The following is a 24,891-nucleotide window of genomic DNA, read 5'->3' on the forward strand; positions in this document are numbered from 1 at the left end:
TCGGACTCTGTCTAATTCTGACCCCTAAAGTGACTGTAAAGTGACTTGGAAAGTAATTTTTTGACATTTTTCTCCAACTACTACCAGTAGTGTGTGAAAATGACAATGGGTGGTGTGGGATTACTGTTTGGAATGAACAATTACAGGAAAAGAAAGAGGAAATATGTTGAACCTGCATATTGTATAAGCTTAATTGTTTAATTAAGCTGTGCTGTTTGTTCCATTGTTCCATTAAGCTGTGCTGTTTAACCACAACTGACGAACAGAATAACAAAAGGAAGGTTTGCAGTTCACTGAGACATATGATCGACACATCTGCATATTAAGGGTCATTCACTTGATTTAACAAACTATGGACAGTTTCCTGTGGTGGAAGAAATATGATTAAGTCAAAAGTACACACTATATGACAGCAATACATTTTAAAATGGTGTCATTTTTCAGTTCAACAACCATTACTGCCCCTAGTGTGATCTACATACTCCCGCCTTCGACACACGCTTGTCCAGTTCTTCCCATCGTTATGATAAATGGCGGATGCTCAATGTTCATGCTACTTCACATGGAACCACCTATGTCTGTGTGGACGAACTCAGAGGGCTAAGTCATCCCTCTCCTCGCATCAGTGACCCAGTGTTTCACACTCTGCTAATGGAGGGATAGAGGGAGAGATGGAAGGATGGAGGACTACAGAAGGGTGACACAAGGTCACCCAATGACACGGATGGTGAGTGCGATTTCAGGGGGGACATTGATTACTCTGCACCATTCTACCCACTGACCAGTGGCATTACCCTGGTCTCTCTTCTGTCTGTTCATCCTTGTATGACATCTGATTAGGTTTTGTTTGTCTCTGTGAGTATGTGAGTGTTCATGTAGGCAGTGTCTGGGTGTAATGTTTCAGACTACACTCGGTTGGGGGCTTAGCTAGTTGGGTTGTAGTGTGTGTGTTAGCGTGTGTGTGAGTGTGTGTGTGTGTGTGTGTGCATGCCTATGTGTAGTCAGGTCTGCAATGTGTGTGTGTGATGCCTGACCATGCCCGGTTCACGGTCAAATGAGTTGAATGTGTGTGAGACAGATATCGTGGCCGATATATATTCAGTAGTTCTTCTCGACTGTATGTAATGAAACCTAAGATGACCTGGGGTACTAATGTAAGAAATAACACGTAAAAAAACAAAAAACTGCATAGTTTCCTAGGAACGCGAAGCGAGGCGGCCATCTCTGTCGGCGCCGGAAGTTACCCAACTTTATTTAACTCTCTGCAAACTGGAAACGATTTATCCGGAGGCTGCATTCATTGTAGCTGGGGATTTTAACAAGACTAATCTGAAAACAAGACTCCCTAAATTTTATCAGCATATCGATTGCGCAACCAGGGGTGGAAAGACCTTGGATCATTGTTACTCTAACTTCCGCGACGCTTATAAGGCCCTGCCCCGCCCCCCTTTCGGAAAAGCTGACCACGACTCCATTTTGTTGATCCCTGCCTGCAGACAGAAACTAAAACAAGAGGCTCCCACGCTGAGGTCTGTCCAACGCTGGTCCGACCAAGCTGACTCCACACTCCAAGACTGCTTCCATCACGTGGACTGGGACATGTTTCGTATTGCGTCAGATAACAATATTGACGAATACGCTGATTCGGTGTGCGAGTTCATTAGAACGTGCGTTGAAGATGTCGTTCCCATAGCAACGATGAAAACATTCCCTAACCAGAAACCGTGGATTGATGGCAGCATTCGTGTGGAACTGAAAGCGCGAACCACTGCTTTTAATCAGGGCAAGGTGTCTGGTAACATGACCGAATACAAACAGTGCAGCTATTCCCTCCGCAAGGCTATCAAACAAGCTAAGCGTCAGTACAGAGACAAAGTAGAATCTCAATTCAACGGCTCAGACACAAGAGGCATGTGGCAGGGTCTACAGTCAATCACGGACTACAGGAAGAAATCCAGCCCAGTCACGGACCAGGATGTCTTGCTCCCAGGCAGACTAAATAACTTTTTTGCCCGCTTTGAGGACAATACAGTGCCACTGACACGGCCTGCAACGAAAACATGCGGTCTCTCCTTCACTGCAGCCGAGGTGAGTAAGACATTTAAACGTGTTAACCCTCGCAAGGCTGCAGGCCCAGACGGCATCCCCAGCCGTGCCCTCAGAGCATGCGCAGACCAGCTGGCCGGTGTGTTTACGGACATATTCAATCAATCCCTATACCAGTCTGCTGTTCCCACATGCTTCAAGAGGGCCACCATTGTTCCTGTTCCCAAGAAAGCTAAGGTAACTGAGCTAAACGACTACCGCCCCGTAGCACTCACATCCGTCATCATGAAGTGCTTTGAGAGACTAGTCAAGGACCATATCACCTCCACCCTACCTGACACCCTAGACCCACTCCAATTTGCTTACCGCCCAAATAGGTCCACAGACGATGCAATCTCAACCACACTGCACACTGCCCTAACCCATCTGGACAAGAGGAATACCTATGTGAGAATGCTGTTCATCGACTACAGCTCGGCATTCAACACCATAGTACCCTCCAAGCTCGTCATCAAGCTCGAGACCCTGGGTCGAGCAACCTCAGGAGGCTGAAGAAATTCGGCTTGTCACCAAAAGCACTCACAAACTTCTACAGATGCACAATCGAGAGCATCCTGGCGGACTGTATCACCGCCTGGTACGGCAACTGCTCCGACCTCAACCGTAAGGCTCTCCAGAGGGTAGTGAGGTCTGCACAACGCATCACCGGGGGCAAACTACCTGCCCTCCAGGACACCTACACCACCCGATGTTACAGGAAGGCCATAAAGATCATCAAGGACATCAACCACCCGAGCCACTGCCTGTTCACCCCGCTATCATCCAGAAGGCGAGGTCAGTACAGGTGCATCAAAGCTGGGACCGAGAGACTGAAAAACAGCTTCTATCTCAAGGCCATCAGACTGTTAAACAGCCACCACTAACATTGAGTGGCTGCTGCCAACAATGACACTGACTCAACTCCAGCCACTTTAATAATGGGAATTGATGGGAAATGATGTAAATATATCACTAGCCACTTTAAACAATGCTACCTTATATAATGTTACTTACCCTACATTATTAATCTCATATGCATACGTATATACTGTACTCTATATCATCGACTGCATCCTTATGTAATACATGTATCACTAGCCACTTTAACTATGCCACTTTGTTTACATACTCATCTCATATGTATATACTGTACTCAATATCATCTACTGTATCTTGCCTATGCTGCTCTGTACCATCACTCATTCATATATCCTTATGTACATATTCTTTATCCCCTTACACTGTGTATAAGACAGTAGTTCTGGAATTGTTAGTTAGATTACTTGTTGGTTATTACTGCATTGTCGGAACTAGAAGCACAAGCATTTCGCTACACTCGCATTAACATCTGCTAACCATGTGTGTGTGACAAATAAAATTTGATTTGATTTGATTTGATATCATCCATTGCAGACTGCTGTGTTACGTAAAACCCCCCCTGCTAGTGGGGAAGCGGTAGCACGACGGGAACACTTCTAAGCCCTTTATCTTCCACCACCTGGATCCAGCCCCACTCTCTCTTCAATTATCACACACAGACGCACACACACAGAGACACAGGCACATGCACACACACACACACACACACACACACACACACACACACACACACACACACACACACACACACACACACACACACACACACACACACACACACACACACACACACACACACACACACACACCTACACACACACACACACAGGCACACAAAGACACCCACACCTACACACACACACGCACACGTGCGCGCACACACACAGGCACACAAAGACACACCTACACACACACACACACACACACACACACACACACACACACACACACACACACACACACACACACACACACACACACACACACACACACACACACACACACACACACACACAGGCACAGAAAGACACACACACACCTACACACACACACACACACACACACACACACACACACCTACACGCACTCACATCAGCATGACATGCAAATACAGTGCCTTTGGAAAGTATTCAGACCCCTTGACATTTTCCACTTTTTGTTACATTACAGCCTTATTCTCCATTGGATAAAAACAAATCTCAGCAATCTACACACAATACCCAATAATAAAAAAGCGAAAACAGTTTTTTAAAAACATTTTTGCAAATGTATTATAATAAAAAACAGAATACCTTTACATAAAGTATTCAGACTCTTTGCTATGAGACTCGAAATTGAGCTCTGGTGCATCCTGTTTCCATTGATCATCCTTAAGATGTTTAACCAACTTGATTGGAGTCCGCTTGTGGTAAATTCAGTTGACTGGACATGATTTGGAAAGGCACACAGCTGTGTATATAAGGTCCCACAGTTGACAGTGCATGTCAGAGCAAACACCAAGCCATGAGGTCGAAGGAATTGTCCGTAGAGTCCGTAGAGGATTGTGTAGAGGCACAGATCTGGAGAAGGGTACCAAAACAATCTGCAGCATTGAAGGTTTCAAAGAACACAGTGGCCTCCATCATTCTTAAATGGAGGAAGTTTGGAACCATCAAGAGTCTTGCTAGAGCTGGCCGCCCAGCCAAACTGAGCAATTGGAGGAGAATTGCCTTGGTCAGGGAGGTGACCAAGATTCCGATGGTCACTCTGACAGAGCTTCATAGTTCCTCTGTGGAGATTAGAGAACCTTCCAGAAGGACAACCATCTCTACGGCACTCCACCAATCAGGCCTTTATGGTAGAGTGGCCAGACAGAAGCCACTCCTCAGTAAAAGGCACATGACAGCCCATTTGGAGTTTACCAAAAGGCACCTAAAGGACTCTCAGACCATGACAAACAAGATTCTCTGGTCTGATGAAACCAAGAATGAACTCTTTGGCTTGAATCCCAAGAGTCACGTCTGGATGAAACCTATCGCAATCCCTACAGTTAAGCATGGTGGTGGTAGCATCATGCTGTGTTTGTCAGCGGCAGGGACTGGGAGACTAGTCAGGATCGAGGGAGAGATTAATGGCGCAAAGTACAGAGAGATCCTTGATGAAAACCTTCACCAGAGCACTCAGGACCTCAGACTGGGGCAAAGGTTCACCTTTCAACAAGACAACGACCCTAAGCATACAGCCAAGACAACGCAGGAGTGGCTTTGGGACAAGTCTCTGAATGTCCTTGAGTAGCCCAGCCAGAGCCCGGACTTGAACTTGATCGAACATCTCTGGAGAGACCTGAAAATAGATGTGCAGCGATGCTCCCCATCCAACCTGACAGAGCTTGAGAGGATCTGCAGAGAAGATTGGCGGAAACTCCCCAAATAGAGGTGTGCCAAGCGTCATAACCAAGAAGACTCGAGGCTGTAATCACTGCTGTAATCACTGAGTAAAGGGTCTGAATAGTTATGTAAATGTGATATTTATGTTATATTTATTTTATAAATTAGCAAACATTTCTAAAAACCTGTTTTTGCTCTGTCATTATGGGGTATTGTGTGTAGATTGATGAGGAAAAATTGTAGAATGTATACAATCTTTAAGTCATGAGCAAACTCTCTCCATCATTTTCACTCTATTTACCTTTCACTATCTCACACGAACGCTTGCACACACACACACACCACACACACACACACACACACACACACACACACACACACACACACACACACACACACACACACACGACAACGACTACGGGAGGGTATCTGACACAGTCATTACTCTAGTGTCGCCATGTCCCCGCAAGGGGGTCTTGGACTCCTGGCTGCTACACTGGCTCTCTGCCTGACAAGCTGGCACAGAAAGAACAAGAGATGGAGGGAGGTGGAGAGAGGAAAGGAATGGAGAGAATAGAGAAGGGTGAGGCAGGAAGAAAGACTAAGATAGGGATAGAAAGGTAGCCAGGTCTGGGAAAAACGTTAGAAAGGCATTTACAAATGTTTAATGTGCTTAATTGGGCCTTTTTTCCTCCTGTCTCCTATCTGTCTCTACATCTGTGCTTTGGAAGAGGTCTGAACCTATAATCACGTCATAATGTCTAGCAGATCTACATCCAACTGCATCACTCAGCACAATCTCCATAAAGAGTGTGTAAAGGGAAGAGATTAAAATGTGTCTTAACACTGCGGCACGACAGGTTGAGAATTGCTGAACAACTGATACAGAAGCTGCTGATTTCGACCTACACACACACACAAACACGCAAAACACACACAGTGCTACAGTGATGAATGAAAACCTCAGCAACACTCGAGAGACGAATTAACATCCTGGCCTTTACAGAGTCGCTTGTCGATACGGCAAATGCACTATCTGCAACACGTTCAATTACACTCTCAAATCAGAGCGCAACTTAATCAAAAGCCCCCATCTCATTACCTTCGAGGTCAGCAGCTGTCGTTCCACTGTGGAAACTCTTCCTAAAACAGGGCCAGGCTGGGCATAGACCCACTGCAGAGGAAAAATAGCCTTTTCTCCTTTCTTGCTCCCAGAGGAGCTACCAACTTCTAAAGACTATTTCAGTATGTGATTTTAATACTTACACACAAATAGTTTTGTTGGAGACAAAAAGCACGCCAGTCCTTGATTCTAGCTATCTAACCTAGGTCAGGTAATTCTCAGATATTTCTCACAAGCTCGTGTTAACTACCATAGCTAACTTGGTTTTTAGGCTTCCGGACAATCTACTGTAAGTTCAACACTCGAACAGTCACACTACGCAACTACACACAGACCATGTTCGGTTGCCATAAAACATGCTATAGCCTAGCCTGCATACACTGCAGTTTCTATAACAAACTTAATGCTAGGTTTATTTTGGGGCATGATGTGAGCAGGCCTGGAGATACAGTACCTGGAGTGACAAGGCAACAAAAACACACAACAAGCATTAAAGATTCACCGTTTCAACATAGCTCTACCCTCCACCCACTCCAGAGTGATCTCTTCTGTTGGTGTGTTCCAGTCAGGAGACATAGACAATGCAGGAGCACATTCAATGATGATCATGAAAGCATCTTCTTCTCCTGTTCCAAAATAACAGTGCATTTAGCCAGAACACCATGCTGTTCAAGCCTTGCTGTTTGCCAGGAAGTCTGATGATAATAGTCCCTTTACAGTTCTCAATCACTCACCCACTCCATCATCCATAACAAATTACAGAGTTGGCAAAGATAGAACACAGGCAGAAAATACAACTATTTTGTAGCCAACAATATATCTTCAGCAACTCAAAACATGAATTGTGTCACACTCATGTCTGATATTTCAGATGTCCATACACTAAATACATTGAAGTTGGAGAGGCGTCAAATGCCCACTAAAGCTAAATATAGTTGTAATGGACTTTCTTAATGCACTGAGAAAGTGCTATGAGTGTGAGCCTCCATCTGCTTGGTGCTAACTGGCTCTCTTTCCCCAGAATTAGACTGATGACGCATCATCAATGTTGCTGTATGATGCACTGTATGCAACTACACAAATATGTGTTGGAGAATCTCCTATCCATACGGTTGCCTTCTGTAGCCCTCTAAAAATACCACCGTGAATATGTTCTGATGCAGTGAGAGTCTGACGCAAAGCTTGACCTTTCGAATGCTAATTTCAAATATATTTCACAATACCTTCTTTCATACAGATGCTGAGTATTTCAAAATGTGCTTTATGCTAGATAAACACATTTAATTAATTGTGGTGAATCACCGTTGAAACTTTGTTAGCGTGCATGATTATGCATCATCAATCCGACAAAAGAAGCAAAACAAACGACCTTTAACTTACTCCCACAATGTTTTCCAACTCTTGAGCAACACCATCTCTTCCAAGCTGTACGGTATTCTACCATTGTAGTTCTAGTAACATTCTAGTTCTAACCTGAATACGTGACTCCAGACCACAGCAACCAATTCACTCCCAGCGGCTCCAATGACATTGTCATGGCTGCTCAGCACACACCCCACTTGGGCCACTTACGGACCCTCAGCGGTACCTGTGGCTGGTAGAGTGGGCTCTCATTAAGGTCTCCTCCCAGACAAACAGCTCTCCATCCCAAACAATTCTAATGACCAGGGCTGGGGCTGTGGAGCAGAGCACTAGAGGGGTCTAACGAGACTGGTCTATCCCAGGATCAGGCCCAGAACACAGGGAGAACACGGCGAGAACAGTCCGGGCCAACCTGGGTTCTCTTTATTGGCATTACAACTGTTCAAACACACACACACCAGGAACAGCAGAGCCCAACAGTGTGTTTTCTCCACAAGCAGACCAAGGAGAGTGCCTCCACTTTTTGACCACAAGTGATCGAAGAGAAGAGATTGGAGAATAAGAGTAAGTGAATGTTCACGAGAGATCGCAGACAGACACTACTAGGAGTTTGATAGACTAAGCACCCACCCGGGGAGTAGAAGAGGAGAGTTGCATACATGCTGGAAGGGCTTGAAAGGTTTGGCAAGAGAAAGGAGGAGAAAGATTATCCCGACTGACAGCTCCATTAGAGACTCTACCTGGGCTTTGATCATTTCCTGAGCCCCCCTCCACTGCTACACAGCTCAGTACAGCTGAGTCGCACGCACGCACGCACACACACACACACACACGCACGCACGCACGCACACACACAGCTCAGTCACGCACGCACACACACACACACACAGCTCAGTCGGCGCAAGCAGCAAGCACCAGAAGCTACACACAGCAAATCTGACAGGCTCCGGCCCGCTGAAAGGGCCCCGGCTTCACTGTGATCAAAGCTACTCTCTCTGATGGCTCAGGCCCCCCATCTGTCTCTCCATAACACTGAGGCTGCCACAGCACACACTACACAGTCTGCTCTTTATACACTAGGGAGAGAGGGAGGGGAGAGAGAGAGAGAGAGAGAGAGAGAGAGAGATGGGGAAAGAAAGAGAGAGAGAGAGATGGGGAAAGAAAGAGAGAGAGAGAGATGGGGAAAGAAAGAGAGAGAGAGAGAGAGAGAGAGAGAGAGAAAGAGAGAGAGAGAGAGTGAGATATAGGGGGAAAGAGTAAGTGAGATATAGGGGGAAAGAGTGAGATAGAGAGGGAGGGAGGGAGAGAGAGATATGGGGAAAGAAAGAGAGAGATATGGGGAAAGAAAGAGAGCGAAAGAGAGAGAGAGAGAGAGAGAGAGAGAGAGAGAGAGAGAGAAAGAGAGAGTGAGTGAGATATAGGGGGAAAGAGTGAGATAGAGGGAGGGAGAGAGAGAGAGAGGGAGAGAGAGATAGGGGGAATGAAAGTGAGAGAAAGGGTTAAAGAGTGAGAGAGAGAGAGAGAGAGAGAGAGAGAGATATAGGGGGAAAAGTGAGATAGCGAGAGAGATATAAGGGGAAAGAGTGAGATAGAGGGAGGGAGAGAGAGAGAGGGAGAGAGAGGGAGAGAGAGAGATGGGGAAAGAAAGTGAGAGAAAGGGTTAAAGAGTGAGAGAGAGAGAGAGAGAGAGAGAGAGAGAGAACGGAAGGAAGAGAGAAAGGTAAAGAGAGAGAGAGATGGGGAAAGCTAGAGAGAGTGGCAGGGGGAAAGATAGAATAGGGGGAAAGAGAGAGAGAGAGAGAGAGGGGAGAGATGGGGAAAGAAAGTGAGAGAAAGGGTTATAGAGTGTGAGAGTCAGAGAGAGAGAGAGAGAAAGGAAGGAAGAGAGAAAGGTAAAGAGAGAGAGAGAGATGGGGAAAGCTAGAGAGAGTGGCAGGGGGAAAGATAGAATAGGGGGAAAGAGAGAGAGAGAGAGGGGAGAGATGGGAGAGAGATAAAGAGAGAGAGACAGAGAGAAGGGGGAGACTGGGGGGAGACTGTCACTGAGTGAATGTGAATATTTATTTCTCCCAATTTTACAGTATGCAGGAGTTAAGAAACAAAAAAGCTTGTTTGATGTTTGTATGTTTTGGTCAAATTCATCTTACTTCTCTGGGTATCTGAGCTACACCCTAATTAATGCCTTGTACCAGCAACTCTTACTGGAGTGTCAGCTGTGATCACTGTTAAAAAGAAAGAGGCACATACATGCGCACCTTCACAGACGAACACACAAACACACACGGAGGGTAGTGAACAATATACATCACACATACCCATTGGAGGCCTGCCTTAATCTGGCCCTATTACAAGGCTAATGTGGGAAAGGTGAAAGGTCATGGAGTAAAGCAGTGATGCTGGCAACCACCGCTTTATAACTGCATGACTGACCCTTGACCCCTGACAAGTTCCTGACACCACACTGCAAATCTGCTTCAGGTCATTAACACGATAACACTCCTTTGATATAGGATATCTGTTGTGAGCTGTAGAGTGGTTGTTCCCTCCAAGTCAGTGGATATTGCCTCCAAACCATTGCATGGATATTCCCTCAAAAACAGTGGATATTCCCTCAAAAACAGTGGATATTCCCTCCAAACCAGTGGATATTCCCTCCAAACCAGTGGATATTGCCTCCAAACCAGTGGATATTCCCTCCAAACCAGTGCATATTCCCTCCAAACCAGTGCATATTCCCTCCAAACCAGTGCATGGATATTCAAGGGAGCATATAGCAATAGCATTATCACTTCCTGAACACTTTATGTCCTGCCTCCCCCTATTCTTGATTTCTCTGCAGAGACCTCATACAGTATGACCGCTTAATTCACAGTCCATTCCTCCACACACACACACACACACACACACACACACACACACACACACACACACACACACACACACACACACACACACACACACACACACACACACACACACACACACACACACACACACACACACACACACACACACACACACACACACACACACACACACACACAGCCGTCTATTCCACAGTAGTGAACCCTATGATTGCCTCTCCTCAGGGGGTCAAGGGGTGGTAGTGTTGTCCATCCATCCATCCATCCATAGTCAGCCTCCAAGCCCTGCGGCAGATTGACGTGACTTTGACAAACTCAGTCTTGTTTTCAATACTGTACTAAAAGTATGAGGGTCATTTAAATAGTTTGTTTCAGTTAGGGTGAAAATGTGGTGCTCAAGTTAGTATGAAATCCTGGAAGTGAATGTTTGTCTTTACCTACTGGTTGGTAGCCCTGCCTCTTGGGGCCTCCGAAGGGGTTTCGGCTGCCTCCAAAGGAGCCTCCATCGATGGATCCGTAAGACATCCTGTCCTGGCTGTTTTGGGTCTGTCTGGAACAGAGAGAACACAACAACATCAGTCGGATTGGTGGATATACTATATGGATCTGAGTATTCAATATTCCTGGTTGGTAGATTCCAGGAACCATCAGGGGAAAATATGGACATTGTGATGTAGGAATCTGTGTGTGTATGTGTACATAAATATAAGTGTGTGTATGAACTGAATCCCCGATTCCACAGTGACATTATGCATCATGACTCAGCCTCCCCCCGTCTATATGGAGGTGTGCAAAACATCACTGAAAAGGTTAAAGAATGCATAGTGAATGTGTTTTCCATCCAAGACACATGACATCTATGAAGCCCTGTGTCTACCAGCATCACAACCAAAGGTCACATGGTATCAAGATTTCATAAGCTGTCCTGTAAGACATTCAGCCCTCTGTGAATAGCAGGCATTGAACTAAGTAGGCTTGTAATTGTGTTCTAATGTCATTGTCCAGCTGCCCTTTTGTGGTTTTGAAGCTAGTCTGGTGTTGTCTGGCACCCGGGTCTGGGTATGTGAACACTGGCATTCATGACCGGCTCATAAGGGTGGCAAAGGAACAGAGAGAGGGGAATCAGAGAGAAAGAGAGAGAGAGAGAGAGAGAGAGAGAGAGAGAGAGAGCGAGAGAGAGATAGAGAGAGAGAGAGAGAGAGAGAGAGAGAGAGAGAGAGAGAGAGAGAGAGAGAGCGAGAGAGAGAGAGAGAGAGAGAGAGAGAGAAGGACAGAAGGAGAAATGAGAGAAGAGGGATAGAGAGAGGACATGGAGAGAGGGGTAGAAGGAAAGAGGGAGAGGAGATGGAGAGAGGGGTAGAAGGAGGGAGGGAGAGGAGATGGAGAGCGAGAGGACATGGAGAGAGGGGTAGAAGGAGGGAGAGGAGAGGAGAGACAGAGGGAGAGGACATGGAGAGAGGGGTAGAAGGAAAGAGGGAGAGGAGAGACAGAGCGAGAGGACATGGAGAGAGGGGTAGAAGGAGGGAAGGAGAGGAGAGACAGAGCGAGAGGACATGGAGAGAGGGGTAGAAGGAGGGAAGGAGAGGAGAGACAGAGCGAGAGGACATGGAGAGAGGGGTAGAAGGAGGGAGAGGAGATGGAGAGAGAGAGGACATGGAGATAGGGGTAGAAGGAGGGAGGGAGAGGAGAGACAGAGCGAGAGGACATGGAGGGAGGGGTAGAAGGAGGGAGAGGAGATGGGGAGAGAGAGGACATGGAGAGAGGGGTAGAAGGAGGGAGGGAGAGGTGAGACAGAGCGAGAGGACATGGAGAGAGGGGTAGAAGGAGGGAGAGGAGATGGAGAGAGAGAGGACATGGAGATAGGGGTAGAAGGAGGGAGGGAGAGGAGAGACAGAGCGAGAGGACATGGAGGGAGGGGTAGAAGGAGGGAGAGGAGATGGGGAGAGAGAGGACATGGAGATAGGGGTAGAAGGAGGGAGGGAGAGGAGAGACAGAGCGAGAGGACATGGAGGGAGGGGTAGAAGGAGGGAGAGGAGATGGGGAGAGAGAGGACATGGAGATAGGGGTAGAAGGAGGGAGGGAGAGGAGAGACAGAGCGAGAGGACATGGAGAGAGGGGTAGAAGGAGGGCAGGAGAGGAGAGACAGAGCGAGAGGACATGGAGAGAGGGGTAGAAGGAGGGAGAGGAGAGACAGAGCGAGAGGACATGGAGAGAGGGGTAGAAGGAGGGAGAGGAGATGGAGAGAGAGAGGACATGGAGATAGGGGTAGAAGGAGGGAGGGAGAGGAGAGACAGAGCGAGAGGACATGGAGAGAGGGGTGGAAGGAGGGAGAGGAGATGGAGAGAGAGAGGACATGGAGAGAGAGGTAGAAGGAAAGAGGGAGAGGAGAGACAGAGCGAGAGGACATGGAGAGAGGGGTAGAAGGGGAGAGGGAGAGGAGAGAGAGAGCGAGAGGACATGGAGAGAGGGGTAGAACGAAAGAGGGAGAGGAGATGGAGAGAGAGAGGACATGGAGAGAGGGGTAGAAGGAGAGAGGGAGAGGAGATGAGAGAGAGGAGACGGGAGGATTTAGTCCCATCTTCAGTGAGAGACAGAGGATCAGATTTACTGGAACCACGTGGTCATTTAACCTGATTCATTTTCAGAAAGCAGCAAGATGAATTACTGTTGGCAGCCAATAAACGATCTCTCTCTGCTCCTTTTGAATCCCAGACCAGTCACGCATCACTAGTCACTGTAGTGCCTGGTGCTCCAGCCTTCTGAAGTGTGCATAGGCATTGCGTGTCTCAATACGTGCTCTCACTCTGAACAGTACCTACAAATATACAGGTTTTCAGACCAACTTTCTTAGACACGTTCTCTTTTCTTCTCCCACATTCTATATAGGAATATATACACACAATATACATACATACACTTGTATGTGTGTATACCACACACAGAAACACAACACACACACATGCTCAAACACATATGTGGACACACACACAGAGACACAAACACAAGTACACACGCACACACACACACCCACACACACTGATCCTATATGTGTCTCTCATAGTTCGGCCAGTCACCCTTGTGAAGAGTGAGGTCTGAGCAGAGGAGAGGACTGCATGATGTAGTAACACAATGAGTGGATCCCACTGTCATTACTCATTGCCTTAGTGTTCCTGGTCCCTGCACCAGCTATACCCATGCACCCCTGGCCTTCACCCAGCCTCTCCCTCTCTGCCTGGCCTGTTGATGTCATCAACACTCGCCCTGGTCTCTGACTCACAATAGAGCTCTGTGATTGGCTGAGCAGAGAGTGTCCTGACTGATATATCACTCCCCATCTTGTCTCTGAGGCTGGTGGTCCTCTATAGACATGGGGTTCTACTTGAGATTGCTTAGTACTACTACAGTAAATCTACAGGACTAGACAATAGGCAAATAAAAATGTAATCAAATGTGGGGGAACATTATTAGGATATAACATATTTTTAAAGCAGCCATGAGTTCCTTGGTGATGGGAGCATCTCTCTCTCTCTTGCTCTCTCTCTTTCTCTCTCCCTCTCTCCCCTCTCCATCCATCTTTCACCCTCTCTCTCTCTCACTCTCTCTCGTTCTCTCTCTCTTTCTCTCTCCCTCTCTCCCCATCTTTCACCCTCTCTCTCACTCTCTCTCTCTCTTTCTCTCTCCCTCTCTCCCCATCTTTCACCCTCTCTCTCACTCTCTCTCTCATTCTATTCTCTCTCTCTCCATATTCCTTTTATTAATTTGTCGGCATAAGAAGCATCTAATTGCAGCTCAGGCAGAGTGAGCCAGGGAGCTTCTCAAACAGCCCTCGGAAAACAAATTAATTGTTTTATGAGAGAGATAAGTCTAGGATAAGTCTACATCTTACATGAAGTTGTGAGATTATTAAATAATAATGCATTGAAAACCAGAGGGAAATATGTGTGTGTGTGCATGTGTGTGTGTGTTTGTGTGCACGCATGCTAGTGTGTGTTCAAATCAAATCAAATTGTATTTGTCACATGTGTCTTACAGTGAAATTCTTACTTACAAGCCCTTAACCAACAATGCAGTTTTACGAAAAATAAGTGTTAAGTTCAAAATAGATAAGTAAAAAAAAAATTTAAGAAGAAAAATAGAAAAATAACAAACTATAAGAGCAGCAGTAAAATAACAGTAACGATGAGGTACTGGTACAGAGTCAATGTGCGGGGGCACCGGTTACGTGAGATAATTGAGGTACAATGTACATGTAGGAAGAGGTAAAGTGACAATGCATAGATAATACACAGAGAGTAGCAGCAGTGTGAAGGAGGGGGGGGACATTGCAAATAGTCTGGGAAGCCATTTGATAAGCTGTTCAGGAGTCTCATGGCTTGGGGGTAGAAGCTGGTAATAAGCCTTTTGGACCGAGACTTGGCGCTCCGGTACCGCTTGCCGTTCCATGCCAGGTCAGTGTGAGAGCGAGTTGGAGGTGTGCTACAGTACATCCCTGTGATACATTGTAGGACCCATGGTGCCAGTAAATGCAGCCCTGGTAGGAGGGCAGACAGCCAGCCTGGCTTGTCTCAACCCTGACAGAGAGCATCATTCACCCCTTCCTGTGATTCTGAATCAGTCCCTGACTCCTCTCACAGCTGCCATTATGAGCAGAACTAGGCTCAGCACAGCGAGAGGGAGTCAGGCAACTGAGCAGAAATTACCCAACACGCTGGACACAAATGCTCTGTGTGTGTGTGTGTGTGTGTGTGTGTGTGTGTGTGTGTGTGTGTGTGTGTGTGTGTGTGTGTGTGTGTGTGTGTGTGTGTGTGTCAGCCTTTAAGTTCTTGTGCATTTGTCATGTAAGAACATGTGATGTATATAGTTGAAGTTGGAAGATAACATCCACTTAGGTTGGAGTCATTAAAACTAGTTTTTCAACCACTCTACAAACTTCTTGTTAACAAACTAGAGTTTTGGCAAGTCAGTTAGGACATCTACTTTGTGCATGACATGTCCATAAGCCACGTTGCCACAACTTTGGAAGTATTCTTTGGTTATTGTCCATTTGGAAGACCCATTTGCGACCAGGTTTTACTGTGTAAACTGATGTCTTGAGATGTTCAATGTATCCATATAATTTCCCTTCCTGATGACGCCATCTATTTGGTGAAGTGCACCAGTCCCTCCTGCAGCAAAGCACCCCCACAACATGATGTTGCCACCCCATGCATCACGGTTGGGATGGTGTTCTTCGGCTTGCAAGCCTACCCCTTTTTCCTCCAAACATAACGATTCTCATTACGGCCAAACAGTTCTATTTTTGTTTCATCAGACCAGAGGACATTTCTCCAAAAAGTACGATCTTTGCAAACCGTAGTCTGGCTTTTTTATGGTGGTTTTGGCACACTGGCTTCTTCCTTGCTGAGCCGCCTTTCAGGTTTTACTGTGGATAGAGATACTTTTGTACCTGTTTCTTCCAGCAACTTCACAAGGTCCTTTGCTGTTGTTCTGGGATTGATTTGCACTTTTAGCACCAAAGTACGTTCATCTCTAGGAGACAGAACGCGTCTCCTTCCTGAGTGGTATGACGGCTGCGTGGCCCCATGGTGTTTATACTTGCGTACTATTGTATGTATAGATGTGGTGGTACCTTCAGGCGTTTGGAAATTGCTCCCAAGGATGAACCAGACTTATGGAGGCCTATCATTTTCCTGAGCTCTTGGCTGATTTCTTTTGATTTTCCCATGATGTCAAGCAAAGAGGCACAGAGTTTGAAGGTAGGCCTTGAAATACGTCCACAGGTACACCTCCAATTGACTCAAATTATGTCAATTAGCCTATCAGAAGCTTCTAAAGCCATGACATCATTTTCCAAGCTGTTTAAAGGCACAGTCAATTTAGTGTATGTAATCTTCAGACCCACTGGAATTGTGATACAGTGAATTATAAGTGAAATAATCTGTCTGTAAACAATTGTTGGAAAAATTACTTGTGTCATGCACAAAGTAGATGTCCTAACCGACTTGCAAAAACGATAGTTTGTTAACAAGAAATCTGTGGAGTGGTTGAAAAACTAGTTTTAATGACTCCAACCTAAGTGTATGTAAACTTCCGACTTCAACTGTATACACATATATAAACATATATATTTCGTACATACATACCTACATACATACATACATACATACATACATACATACATACATACATACATACATACATACATACATACATACATACATACATACATACATACATACATACATACATACATACATACATACATACATACATACATACATACATACACACACACATACATACATACATACATACATACATACATACATACATACATACATACATACATACATACATACATACATACATACATACATACATACATACATACATACATACATACATACATACATACATACATATATATATATGTGTGGAACTTATTCAGTTTATGTCTCAGTTGTTGAATCTTGTTATGTTCATACAAATATTTACACATGTAAAGTTTGCTGAAAATAAACACAGTTGACAGTGAAAGGACGTTTCTTTGTACGCTGAGTTTATATATATTTTTCACACACACACTCAAACCGACAAGAGACAAATAAGAAGAGAAATAGTTCAACAATGATCTGTCATTGAGCTTGACATAATAGGATCAGAGTGTCCACTGTCCCCAATGACTCTGGTCACTGAATATTAGCTGTCTTTATACTAACTACTATTATCTGTCCTTGTCCCAGCAGGCGATTCTGCCCTTCATCAGCCCAAGACCCAGCCAGCTCGGACAAAGAGATGTCTGGACTGTAAACTAGTGATCTCAGACATTCTGATTCACATTGTGATGGATGGGTCTTCTCTACTTTACTTCTGCTAATTCGGGTTTATTAAGTCATAAAGGGTCTGGAAATATGATTCTGATACAATTGGATAGGTGTTCTAACCCAGAAATGTCTTCTGGAATGTTGCTCAGTTCCATAATGTGTCATAATGACTCTGGTCCTGGCCTGAATCTCTGGGTCTGAGGATGGCTTCAGGTCAAGATGGACACAGCTCTAGACTGAGGATATGGTGTAGTCTGTGAACATGGTCAATATTCACTCCACACAGGCATCATCATCATCATCATCCTCATCATCATCAGAAAAAATCATTAAAGGTATGGCACATGCTTGACCCTCAAAACAAGGAAAATTACAATAATCAATAAGTACATTTTACTGAACACGATTTGAAATCGACATGGCTAAAAGGTCAGCTACCATTTGGCGGCCTGCAGCTTTGCCGTTAGCGCTAACCTAATTAAAGCTATTGCTAATCTGATAATATTACCTTGCAATTCGCTGGCCATCATTCAACAAGGTCACACTCACACTGAGCTGCTAAACTAGCACTCATACGTGTCTTCAGAAACAGATTACTACATTAATTTATGTGTGTGTGTGTGTGTGTGTGTGTGTGTGTGTGTGTGTGTGTGTGTGTGTGTGTGTGTGTGTGTGTGTGTGTGTGTGTGTGTGTGTGTGTGTGTGTGTGTGTGTAAGCTAAGATCAAATGTAACCCAATAATAACAACTATCTGTAAACAACATACAAACAGCACAAAGCAGATGGTCTCCAAGGTCCTTGTGTCTATGGTGTTGTGTTCTCAGACATCAATGAGGACAATCAGCTCCTTGTGTCTATGTTGTTGTGTTTTCAGACATCAATGAGGACAGTCAGGTCCTTGTGTCTATGGTGTTGTGTTCTCAGACATCAATGAGGACAGTCAGGTCCTTGTGTCTATGTTGTTGTGTTCTCAGACATCAATGAGGACAGTCAGGTCCTTGTGTCTATAGTGTTGTGTTCTCAGACATCAATGAGGACAGTCAGGTCCTTGTGTCTATGGTGTTGTGTTCTCAGACATCAATGAGGACAGTCAGGTCCTTGTGTCTATGGTGTTGTGTTTTCAGACATCAATGAGGACAGTCAGGTCCTTGTGTCTATGGTGTTGTGTTTTCAGACATCAATGAGGACAGTCAGGTCCTTGTGTCTATGTTGTTGTGTTCTCAGACATCAATGAGGACAGTCAGGTCCTTGTGTCTATGTTGTTGTGTTCTCAGACATCAATGAGGACAGTCAGGTCCTTGTGTCTATGTTGTTGTGTTCTCAGACATCAATGAGGACAGTCAGGTCCTTGTGTCTATGTTGTTGTGTTCTCAGACATCAATGAGGACAGTCAGGTCCTTGTGTCTATGTTGTTGTGTTCTCAGACATCAATGAGGACAGTCAGGTCTTTGTGTCTATGGTGTTGTGTTTTCAGACATCAATGAGGACAGTCAGGTCCTTGTGTCTATGTTGTTGTGTTCTCAGACATCAATAAGGACAGTCAGGTCCTTGTGTCTATGTTGTTGTGTTCTCAGACATCAATGAGGACAGTCAGGTCCTTCGGTCTATGTTGTTGTGTTTTCAGACATCAATGAGGACAGTCAGGTCCTTGTGTCTATGGTGTTGTGTTCTCAGACATCAATGAGGACAGTCAGGTCCTTGTGTCTATGTTGTTGTGTTCTCAGACATCAATAAGGACAGTCAGGTCCTTGTGTCTATGTTGTTGTGTTCTCAGACATCAATGAGGACAGTCAGGTCCTTCGGTCTATGTTGTTGTGTTTTCAGACATCAATGAGGACAGTCAGGTCCTTGTGTCTATGGTGTTGTGTTCTCAGACATCAATGAGGACAGTCAGGTCCTTGTGTCTATGGTGTTGTGTTCTCAGACATCAATGAGGACAGTCAGGTCCTTGTGTCTATGGTGTTGTGTTTTCAGACATCAATGAGGACAGTCAGGTCCTTGTGTCTATGTTGTTGTGTTCTCAGACATCAATGAGGACAGTCAGGTCCTTGTGTCTATGGTGTTGTGTTTTCAGACATCAATGAGGACAGTCAGGTCCTTGTGTCTATGGTGTTGTGTTCTCAGACATCAATAGGACAGTCAGGTCCTTCGGTCTATGTTGTTGTGTTCTCAGACATCAATGAGGACAGTCAGGTCCTTGTGTCTATGTTGTTGTGTTCTCAGACATCAATGAGGACAGTCAGGTCCTTCGGTCTATGTTGTTGTGTTTTCAGACATCAATGAGGACAGTCAGGTCCTTGTGTCTATGGTGTTGTGTTCTCAGACATCAATGAGGACAGTCAGGTCCTTGTGTCTATGGTGTTGTGTTCTCAGACATCAATGAGGACAGTCAGGTCTTTGTGTCTATGGTGTTGTGTTTTCAGACATCAATGAGGACAGTCAGGTCCTTGTGTCTATGTTGTTGTGTTCTCAGACATCAATAAGGACAGTCAGGTCCTTGTGTCTATGTTGTTGTGTTCTCAGACATCAATGAGGACAGTCAGGTCCTTCGGTCTATGTTGTTGTGTTTTCAGACATCAATGAGGACAGTCAGGTCCTTGTGTCTATGGTGTTGTGTTCTCAGACATCAATGAGGACAGTCAGGTCCTTGTGTCTATGTTGTTGTGTTCTCAGACATCAATAAGGACAGTCAGGTCCTTGTGTCTATGTTGTTGTGTTCTCAGACATCAATGAGGACAGTCAGGTCCTTCGGTCTATGTTGTTGTGTTTTCAGACATCAATGAGGACAGTCAGGTCCTTGTGTCTATGGTGTTGTGTTCTCAGACATCAATGAGGACAGTCAGGTCCTTGTGTCTATGGTGTTGTGTTCTCAGACATCAATGAGGACAGTCAGGTCCTTGTGTCTATGGTGTTGTGTTTTCAGACATCAATGAGGACAGTCAGGTCCTTGTGTCTATGTTGTTGTGTTCTCAGACATCAATGAGGACAGTCAGGTCCTTGTGTCTATGGTGTTGTGTTTTCAGACATCAATGAGGACAGTCAGGTCCTTGTGTCTATGGTGTTGTGTTCTCAGACATCAATAGGACAGTCAGGTCCTTCGGTCTATGTTGTTGTGTTCTCAGACATCAATGAGGACAGTCAGGTCCTTGTGTCTATGTTGTTGTGTTCTCAGACATCAATGAGGACAGTCAGGTCCTTCGGTCTATGTTGTTGTGTTTTCAGACATCAATGAGGACAGTCAGGTCCTTGTGTCTATGGTGTTGTGTTCTCAGACATCAATGAGGACAGTCAGGTCCTTGTGTCTATGGTGTTGTGTTCTCAGACATCAATGAGGACAGTCAGGTCCTTGTGTCTATGGTGTTGTGTTTTCAGACATCAATGAGGACAGTCAGGTCCTTGTGTCTGTGGTGTTGTGTTTTCAGACATCAATAAGGACAGTCAGGTCCTTGTGTCTATGGTGTTGTGTTCTCAGACATCAATGAGGACAGTCAGGTCCTTGTGTCTATGGTGATGTGTTCTCAGACATCAATGAGGACAGTCAGGTCCTTGTGTCTATGGTGATGTGTTCTCAGACATCAATGAGGACAGTCAGGTCCTTGTGTCTATGGTGATGTGTTCTCAGACATCAATAAGGACAGTCAGGTCTGAGAAAGTAAAGTGTTGCGCTTCTTTACCCGCATCTTCCTTATCCTCACCTTCAGCTGAAGCAGCCAAACAGTAGGATTGCTCATGTGTTTTGCTAAAGCTCTCACTTTCTCTCTTCCATCTCTCTTTCTCTTTCTGTCCATTCCATAAAAAAGACCTAAGGCCAACAAACTGAGTCTCTAACAACAAAAGAAAGAGGAAAAAAGAAAAGCAAGAAAAACCTCTATGGACAGTGGAATCGCCCTGTCACATAACAATACTCATTATTGAGATAAATCACCCCATTCTATTCCCAAAATAATATCCATCCCCCCCACCGATCACCAGCACCTGTTATCACAGCAACACACACACACACACACACACACGTTATTTAACAGGCTTATAAACAGTCTCTTGAATGATGACGAGACAATCAAAAATATGGTCCCATTATGTGACTCCTTATTAAAACACAAAGCTTAGATATATGGGGGCCATACAGTGCTTAATTTGAGCTGGATCCTACCGAAACAGGATCCGACACCTATCGGTTTTGGACTGTTTGGTTCCGGAACCGATTTGGCTGGATCCGGTAACTATTTTGGCATGAAAAATTATTTTAAATTTGATAATTAAAGCTATCAAAAAGTTCATTTGAGTTGCCTCTTTGTTAATTCTACGTTTGTCAGTGTCAAAGTAGCCTGTCATTTTTATAGTATGTGCAGTGTTATAGTGCTTTCAAGACAACTGGAAACTCAGGGAAAAAACGAAGTCAAATCATTACGTCGTTGATTTTCAGGTTATAAAGGCACCTGAGTCTCAGCCTTTGAATTCCGAGTTGGATGACCATTCAAAATGAATTTGCCCAGTCGGTACTAGTTTTTTTCCCAAGTTCCCAGTTGTCTTGAATGCACTGAAGTTGTAAGTAGGAATTTTCCAGTTCCAAACTCCAAGTTCCCAGTTGTTTTGAACGCAGCATTCAAAAAGATTTGTCACGCTCTTCTTCCTCCTCCTCTCACGAGGAGGAGTAGTAAGAATCGGAGGACCAAAGCGCAGCGTGATGTGAATACATTATTTTAATGTAAGACAAAATAATACGAAGTACACTAAACAAACAAAATAACAAAACAAACGTGACCGCTCAACACAGAGTGCAAACATGCAACATCCATGGACATAGATAATCACCCACGAAATTCTCAAGGAATATGGCTGCCTAAATATGGTTCCCAATCAGAGACAACAATAACCAGCTGCCTCTAATTGAGAACCAATCTAGGCAACCATAGACATACAAAACCCCTAGACTGGTCACAACCCCATAAACATATAATCACCCATGTCACACCCACAAAGAATACTAAGGTCAGGGCGTGACAGTACCCCTCCCCCACCCCACCCCCCAAAGCCTATATGGGAGGGTCTGGGTGGGCATATCTCTGCGGTGGCGGTTCTGGTGAGGGACGTGGACCCCGCTCCACTTCTAACTCAGCCCACTTACGTAATGTCTCTGGAGCGGGAAACCTCACCACTGACCCTGCACTAGAGGACGCCACTGGACTGGTGGTCGAGTCTAGAGTGAGCGGCACCTCTGGACTGACGGGCGGCACTGGCAGATCCGGACTGGTGGGAGACTCTGGCATATCCGGACTGGAGGGAGACTCTGGCAGATCCGGACTGGAGGGAGACTCTGGCAGCTCCTGACTGGGAGCACCTGAATGGAGGAGACGGAGAGACAGCCTGGTGCGGGGGGCTGCCACTGGAGGGCTGGTGCGTGGAGGTGGCACCGGATAGACAGGACCGTGAAGGCGCACTGGCGGTCTCGACCACCGAGCTTGCAAAACCCTACCTGGCTGAATGCTCCCCGTAGCCAGGCCATTGCGGCGAGGTGGAATAGTCCGCGCTGTGCTGGTGAACCGGGGACACCATGCGTAGGGCTGGTGCCATGTCCCCCGGCCCGAGGAGACGCACTGGAGACCAGATGCTCTGAGCGGGCTTCATGGCACCTGGCTCGATGCCCACTCTAGCCCGGCCGATACGAAGCGCTGCTATGTACCGCACCGGGCTATGCCTGCGCACCGGGCGCCTCACGGCATAAGACGGTGCCTGCCCGGTCCCTCTCTCTCCACAGTAAGCACGGGGAGTTGGCGCAGGTCTCCTACCTGACTTCGCAACACTCCCCATGTGCCACCCCCAATACATTTTTGGGGCAGTCTCTCGGGCTTCCAACTGCGCTGCCGTGCTGCCTCCTCATACCACCGCCTCTCGGCTTTCGCTGCCTTCGCTGCGATATTCTCCAGCCTGTGCCCAGGGTCCCTTGCCGTCCAGAATCTCCCCCCATGTCCAGGAGTCCTGAGATTGCTGCTGCTGCCCGTCACCACGCTGCTTGGTCCTTGAGTGGTGGGTGGTTCTGTAACGGAATTCCTCTTCTTCAGAGGAGAGGTAGCAAGGATCAGACCAATGTGCAGGGTGGTAAGTGTCCATAATGATATATTTCATCAAATCAACAGAACACTGAACAAAATAACAAAAGTACAAACAAACAACCAAAACAGTCCCGTATGGTGAAAACACTAACACAGGATACAACCACCCACAAAACACAATAGAAAACAGGCTAATTAAATATGGCTCCCAATCAGAGAAACGCCTCTGATTGAGAACCATACTGGGCCAAACACATAGAAATATAACAACAGAACAAAACATAGATAAACAACATAGAATGCCCACCCCAACTCACGCCCTGACCAACTAAAATAAATAAAAAAAGGAACTAAGGTCAGAATGTGACAAGATTATGCCAAAGTCTTCAGTCATTCCTTCCAGACCCACATCAACCATCTCCAATCCAAAGTTAAATCTAGAATTGGCTTCCTATTTCGCAACAAAGCATCCTTCACTCATGCTGCCAAACATACCCTTGTAAAACTGACCATCCTACCAATCCTCGACTTCGGCGATGTCATTTACAAAATAGCCTCCAATACCCTACTCAACAAATTGGATGCAGTCTATCACAGTGCAATCCATTTGTTACCAAAGCCCCATATACTACCCACCATTGCGACCTGTACGCTCTCGTTGGCTGGCCCTCGCTTCATACTCGTCGCCCAACCCACTGGCTCCATGTCATCTAAAGTCCCCCCTTATCTCAGCTCGCTGGTCACCATAGCATCACCCACCTGTAGCACACGCTCCAGCAGGTATATCTCTCTGGTCACCCCCAAAACCAATTTTTCCTTTGGCCGCCTCTCCTTCCAGTTCTCTGCTGCCAATGACTGGAACAAACTACAAAAATCTCTGAAACTGGAAACACTTATCCTCCTCACTAGCTTTAAGCACCAACTGTCAGAACAGCTCACAGATTACTGCACCTGTACATAGCCCACCTATAATTTAGCCCAAACAATTACCTCTCCCCCTACTGTATTTATTTTATTTATTTATTTATTTTGCTCCTTTGCATCCCGTTATTTTTATTTCTACTTTCACTGCAAATCTACCATTCCAGTGTTTTACTTGCTATATTGTATTTACTTTGCCACCATGGCCTTTTTTGCCTTTACCTCCCTTTTCTCACCTCATTTGCTCACATTGTATATAGACTTGTTTAAACTGTATTATTGACTGTATGTTTGTTTTACTTCATGTGTAACTCTGTGTCGTTGTATGTGTCGAACTCCTTTGCTTTATCTTGGCCAGGTCGCAATTGTAAATGAGAACTTGTTCTCAACTTGCCTACCTGGTTAAATAAAGGA

At 45.6% G+C, this 24,891-nt stretch overlaps 1 protein-coding gene across 1 annotated transcript in view; it reads right to left on the reverse strand.

Annotated features, from left to right (window-relative positions):
• Positions 1 to 24,891, reverse strand: part of tsnare1 (T-SNARE Domain Containing 1) — a 126,120-nt gene that overhangs the window by 86,049 nt on the left and 15,180 nt on the right. The window contains exon 2 of the mRNA XM_031787051.1: positions 11,117 to 11,229. Within this exon, the coding sequence (XP_031642911.1) occupies positions 11,117 to 11,204 (88 nt within the window). The 5' untranslated portion in view covers positions 11,205 to 11,229. The remainder of the gene's footprint in view (positions 1 to 11,116; positions 11,230 to 24,891) is intronic.

Source organism: Oncorhynchus kisutch, linkage group LG13 (genome assembly GCF_002021735.2).
Source record: "Oncorhynchus kisutch isolate 150728-3 linkage group LG13, Okis_V2, whole genome shotgun sequence".
In the NCBI taxonomy this organism is placed as follows: Eukaryota; Metazoa; Chordata; class Actinopteri; order Salmoniformes; family Salmonidae; genus Oncorhynchus; species Oncorhynchus kisutch.